Source organism: Cebus imitator, unplaced genomic scaffold (assembly GCF_001604975.1).
Source record: "Cebus imitator isolate Cc_AM_T3 unplaced genomic scaffold, Cebus_imitator-1.0 Scaffold4, whole genome shotgun sequence".
NCBI classification, from domain to species: domain Eukaryota; kingdom Metazoa; phylum Chordata; class Mammalia; order Primates; family Cebidae; genus Cebus; species Cebus imitator.
The window spans coordinates 559,178-565,578 of NW_016107319.1; the positions used below are offsets into that span (position 1 = coordinate 559,178).

The 6,401-nt window shown below is 40.1% G+C and overlaps 2 protein-coding genes across 4 annotated transcripts in view; one reads left to right on the forward strand and one right to left on the reverse strand.

Annotated features, from left to right (window-relative positions):
- NDE1 (nudE neurodevelopment protein 1) overlaps positions 1-6,401 on the reverse strand; it is a 60,335-nt gene that overhangs the window by 21,827 nt on the left and 32,107 nt on the right. For all 3 annotated transcript variants that reach the window (XM_017533210.2, XM_017533196.2, XM_017533203.2), the window contains one exon: positions 6,043-6,191. In XM_017533210.2, coding sequence (XP_017388699.1) covers positions 6,043-6,191 — 149 coding nt within the window. The remainder of the gene's footprint in view (positions 1-6,042; positions 6,192-6,401) is intronic.
- On the forward strand, positions 1,560-2,053 carry LOC108307769 (60S ribosomal protein L32-like). Its single transcript, XM_037740153.1, has one exon. The coding sequence runs from the start codon at positions 1,613-1,615 to the stop codon at positions 2,018-2,020; it is 408 nt and encodes a 135-aa protein (XP_037596081.1). The 5' UTR covers positions 1,560-1,612; the 3' UTR covers positions 2,021-2,053.

Consider the following 6,401-nt stretch of genomic DNA (forward strand, 5'->3'; position numbering starts at 1 on the left):
AAAAAAAAAAAAAAAAGTAATGTTTAATAGTGCTGGCACAACTGGCTATCCAGTTTTCCTTCTATTAAAGAAAATAAAATTGAACCCATATTTTACACTAGATACAAAAATAAATGGCAGATTAAGGAATAAGTGTAAAAAAAATTAAACAATTTAAAAATATTGCAAAAAAATAAGAAAACACATACACAATCAAGAACCAAAGAGACTTCCCTAGTGAAGCCTGCAAACCTAGAAAGTGTTGGAAAAAAAGACATAATTGATGACCTAGAAATGAAAAACGTATGTATAAAAAATTTTTTTTCAACAGAGAAAAAAGGAAATATTTGTATGGAAAATGATACTACAAACAAAATCAACAGACAAGAGATTACTCTGGAAAAAATTATTTTCAATGCAAAAGAAAAGATTAGTAGCAAAAATACACAAAGGGCTGCGCGTAGTGGCTCATGCCTGTAATCCTAGCACTTTGGGAAGCTAAGGTGGGAGATCACTTGAGGTCAGGAGTTCGAGACCAGCCTGTCCAACATGGCAAAACTACATCTCTACTAAAAATATAAAAATCAGCTAGACATGGTGGCGGGCACCTGTAATCCCAGCTACCTGGGAGGCTGAGGCAGGGGAATCACTTGAAGCAGGGAAGCAGCAGCTGCAGTGAGCTCAGACTGTGCCACTGCACTTCAGCCTGGGCAACAGAGGAAGACTCCACCTCAAAAAAACATATACATACAAAGAACCCCTACAGACTGACAAGGAAGGAGTTTTCACTTCTGGTAATGACGAGGGAACCGTATCAGAGCAAACCTCGTACAAATTCTGAGTAAAATGTTTAAAGCAGTGATCTGAGGGCGCTGGCAGAAACTGGAAAACAACACTTAGAAGAACAGAGTAACACTAGGTGAAGTCTCCATCTTTATAAGATTTCTGCCTACAGCTCCAGTGACAGAAATCCAGCACCGAGGGACCCCCACTTTCTGAATATAGTATCTTCTCCCCTCTCTGGCTTCCCCTGAACCACACGTCCACAGTGCAGACACAAGAAGCCCAGTTACGGCTAAAAGAGGCAGAGAGTTCAGCTACTGTCCATCAAAAGGGAGACAGAACTTGGGGTGTAAGCTTAACCAAGTAAACCACCTACATCAAGAACATAAAAGAATATATCATCTCTGGCTAGATGTGGTGGCTCACACCTGTAATCCCAAGGGAGACCAAGGCAGGCAGATCACCTCAGGTCAGGAGCTCAAGCCCAGAATGGCTAACATGGCGAAATCCCATCTCCACTAAAAATACAAAAATTAACCAGCTGTGGTAGCACACACCTGTAGTCCCAGCTACTCTGGAGGTTGAGGCAGGAGAATCGCTTGAACCTGGGAGGTAGAAGTTGCAGTGAGCAGAGATCATATCACTGCAGTCCAGCCTGACTGACAGATCAAGACTCCCTCTCAAAAAAACAAAACAAAACAAAACTCATAGTCTCTGGGAAACAGCATTCACAATTTCTAGAATACAACCCCAAAGTTCCTTAACTTTTGGAGTGTAAAGAAAATGTGACCCCCCTTCTCTCTTCCTCGGCGCTGCCTACGGAGGTAGCAGCGATCCGCTCCTCGGCATCATGGCCGCCCTTAGACCCCTTGTGAAACCCAAGATCGTCAAAAAGAGAACCAAGAAGTTCATCCGGCACCAGTCAGACCGATATGTCAAAATTAAGCGTAACTGGCGGAAACCCAGAGGTATTGACAACAGGGTTCGTAGAAGGTTCAAGGGCCAGATCTTGATGCCTAACATTGGTTATGGGAGCAACAAGAAAACAAAGCACATGCTGCCCAGTGGCTTCCGGAAGTTCCTGGTCCACAACGTCAAGGAGCTGGAAGTGGTGCTGATGTGCAACAAATATTACTGTGCTGAGATTGCTCACAATGTTTCCTCCAAGAACTGCAAAGCCATTGTGGAAAGAGCTGCCCAGCTGGCCATCAGAGTCACCAACCCCAATGCCAGGCTGTGCAGTGAAGAAAATGAGTAGACAGCTTATGTGCACATTTTGTGTTTAAATAAAACTGGCATCTTCCTTTAAAAAAAAAAAAAAAAAGTACAGTTCCACAGAGGAACACCTCTGCAGTATTTGTGTTCATACATCACGTTACCTCAAAACACATAATAAGCATGTTCAACCCAGTATTCATTCCTATAATAAAAGAAATGGAACTCCGAAAGAATGCTGATCTATACTCTGAACAAACAGGGACTGTAGGGGCTTTTCATGTATTTTGGTTATCCACTTCTTGTTTCCTGGAGCACATAATTTAATTATTGTTTTGAGTGATCACAAATGACAAGCAGGGTGTAACTGAAAATCATGATTAAAGCATGCTTTGATTTTGTTGAGACTGTTCTGTGATACTTAGTTTTTTTGGGGGGGTTTTTTTGTTTTGTTTTGTTTTTTTCTCTTATGTCCTCAAAGTTGTGTCCAGTGTGTGGATCTGTGCCTTTTGTTATAGATCTTGGTAAATTCACTGTATGACATATTAGTCAAACAAAACATCAAAAATAGCACATGCAATAAAGAAAAGCAGAGAGAAGATAAACAGAGCAAATTAAGCCACAGCAGTATCCTAAGAACTATCCAAAACAGTTATTTTATGCTTATTTTCATATGTATTAAATTTTAGTCTGAATATACAGGCTTTTTTGGTTTTTGCGTCTGAATACTGTATATTTAATAACAATGAAATAACACTGGAAAGCTGCTTTTTTCTCTTGCACTTCTGACTCTGAACAGTGCCACATTAATGTGGTGCATGCATGTGTATACAAGAATACAGAAACTAACCAAAAACCATCTCATTAAATCCATTTGGTTTATTTGGTATGGTAGCCAGATTTCCTGAGCAATTCTCCAGAGGTAGAAAGTCCAAAATGATGGACCACCTAGTTGCATAAGATGGTATGAATTATATTCGTGTTGTATTTAATAAAATTAATAATTTATATTAATAATGGATTGTCAAGGTTTTAAAAGGTTAATTGAGGGAGCTAGGATAATTTGCTTGAAATGTTGTTTTCTCTATTTTTTTCTTAGTGTATTACACATATCTTTTTCATTTTTATATTCTTGAAATACAGGAACCTGTTGACATATTACTCTCCCAAAAGGAATCAGGTGGTTAATCTGTAAAAAAAAAAAATGGTCTTTTGCACCTTGTCCACTTAGAGTTGAGGTCATTGCTTATAAGTTCTGGACAACCATTATACTAAGCTTAAGAAATAAAAATAAAAACAGAAACAAGCCACCATCAAATTTGGGGCATGTATTCCTATAGTCAAATCTTACCCTTTAACTCAGGAAATTTTTTTATTTTATGCATAAATATGTCTAGAAGGAAAATCCATATAAAAGTTGGCAATGTTTTGTATGTAGATTATAGTTAACCTTCAACAATTGATTTTGAAGAATGCTGTATATTAACTTGCTTATGTTTAAATTGAGATGTAGTTTCAGAACTCTGATTTCACTTCATTTTATTAATTTTTTGACTCGAATTACAGGTTACATGATGTTTGCAAAGCATCACTTTATGCTTATGTTATTCCTAATAATTGAGTTTGGAAATGGATTTTATGTCAAGTATTTGCACTGCAGTATAGTTTTACTTTATAGTGCCACAAAGTAGATTATTCTGTTGTTCTAGTAGATTTAGTTAAACAATGGTTCCAAGGTTTTGGTGGTTCTGGGACAACTGAATTAAATACACCACTTTGAGCTTATAACCACAGAAAATTATTCATGTTATCTTGTTACCTGAAAACTTTTTTTCCAAGGCCTACAACTAAGTACTTGGGTTTAAAAAAGTCTTTATCCTTCTCTCTTACATTGGGCACCATATACCTGAAATGACTATTTAGTATATGAGAGTAAAAGAAAGTCTGCACCCCTTGATTTGTTATTTAAGATCTTCTGCAATCTATAGTGAACTTTTTTGTCACAGTGCTATTGCTCTTCTGGCTCAACATGTCTTCAAACAATGTAGTCTTCTACCTCTTTTGCACTTACTTTACTGGATTGCCTGCCTTCTCTATTTAAATAGTCAATTTTATGTTTTAAGCCTTAGTTGATGACTCTTTGCATGAAGTTGTCCCCAATCTTTTTTTTTTTTTTTTNAAAAAAAAAAAAAAAAAAAGAAAATGTGACCCAAATTCAAGAGAAAAGACAATCACTGAAAATCAACCCTATAGTAACCCAGATGTTCAAAATTGCATAAAAGGACCTTAAAGCAGCTTTTATAACTATGCTCAAGGATGACAAGAAAGAAACCTCAACAGAAGAACAGAAATTACAGGCCAGGCACGGTGGCTCACACCTATAATCCTGCATTTTGGGAGGTAGAGGTGGGCAGATCACAAGGTCAGGAGATAAAGATCATCCTGGCCAACATGGTGAAACCCCATCTCTACTAAAAATGCAAAAATTAGCTGGGCATGGTGGCACATGCGTGTAATCCCAGCTACTCAGGAGGCTGAAGCAGAATTGCTTGAACCAGGGAGTCGGAGGTTGCAGTGAGCTTAGATCGCGCCAATGCACTCCAGCCTGGTGACAAAGCAAGACTCCATCTCAAAAAAGCGGGAAAAAAAAACCCAGAAATTATAAAAGAACAACCAAATACAAATCCTACATCTAAAAATAAAACTACAATATATTGAAAATTCAACATTATTTCATCTGCTTTAATAGCAAATTGGAGAAGAGAGAAAAAGGCGCCTATCAACTTGAAACTGGATAAACAGAAATGATTCGACTTGAGAAGCAAAGAAAAAAAATTAGGAAAACCAGAGACTTAGAAACCTATCTGACAACATTAAAAGGTATAACTGTGTATATATGTGTATAACTGGTGTCCCAGATGGATGGGAGATAAAGAATGGGGCAGAAAACAATCTTTGAGGAAGCTGGGTAAGGTGGCTGATGCCAGTAATCCCAGCACTTTGGGAGGCCGAGGCAGGAGGATCACTTGCACCCAGGAGTTTGAGGCTGCAATGAGCTATGATGGCACCACTGCATTCCAGCCTGGGTAATAGAGCAAGACCCTGCCTCTAAAAATGAAATAAAAAAGAAAAGAAAAAAACATCTGTGCTTTCCACTGTACATAATTCATATATAAATTTTTAAAACATGTTTTTATCCAAAAAAAAGTGCTTGCCTCAGAGTAATTCTTCTGTAAATGTTAGTTGTGATCCTTCTGTTAAACCACAGAACATCAGCTTAGGAAACACTGGGCTGTGTGCACTGGCTCACGCCTGTAACCCTGGCACTTTGGGAGGCTGAGGTGAGCAGATCACCTGAGGTCAGGAGTTTCAAACCAGCCTGGCCAACACGGCGAGACCCCATCTCTACAAAAGATACAAAAATCAGGCAGGCGTGCTGGCACGTGCCTCTAATTTCAGCTACTCAGGCAGCTGAGGCAGGAGAACCACTTGAACCCAGGAGGCAAAGGCTGCAGTTAGCCAAGATCACACCATTACACTCCAGCCTGGCAACAGAGCAAGATTCCATCTCAAAAAATAGTAACATCTATATATAAATATATATACACATACACACACACACACCCCTACATATACATACTGTTCTTTGAACAAGCTTCCTCCCTACCTTAAGGCCTCAGTACAGGCTCACCGTTCTGTCTGGAATGTTCTTATCTTACACTCCTCCTGGGATCATGGCTACTCATTCCTCTGGTCTTAGCCTAAATGGCATTTTCTCTGGTAAGGCTCACCTGATGCTCCCTGGCAACGGCCAAATTAATATATCTTATTACATACTCCCACAGGACTCTGGGCTGCCAGCCTTGCTGCTGTAATGAAATTGCACTTCTTTGACTATTGTCCATTTTTCCCATGGGGCTAAGAGCCAGAAGGGCCTCAGCTTTGTTCTGCTCCCCACTGAGTTCCCTGTATTCAGCACAGGGCCCAGTACCGAGTCGCTGGAGGCAAACAGCAGAAAGACCAGTTTCCCAATCCTGCCTTCCCCTGCCCCACCCCACACCATACCGCTTGGCTCTTTCCAGGTCGTCATTTGCTTGCTCCAGCTCTCTGATGTATTTCTGCAATTGGTCTTTAATGGCTTTGGTCTGTGCGAGGTCATCCTCCAAGGCTGAGATCTGCCGGTAGCCTTCAGAGTGCTGCACTTCAAACTTCTCCTGAAGGAGAACACAGACACTGAGTGAATGACTTCAGTGAAGGCTAGGTGCGCTGGCACATGAATGCGCACCTGGAGTCGGAGCTACTCCGGAGGCTCAAGTGGGAGGATTGCTTGAGCCCAGGAGTTAGAGGCTGCAGTGAGCTACGAATGTACCACTGCACTCCAGCCTGAGCAACAAAGCAAGACCCTATACGTCTTTTTTTTTTTT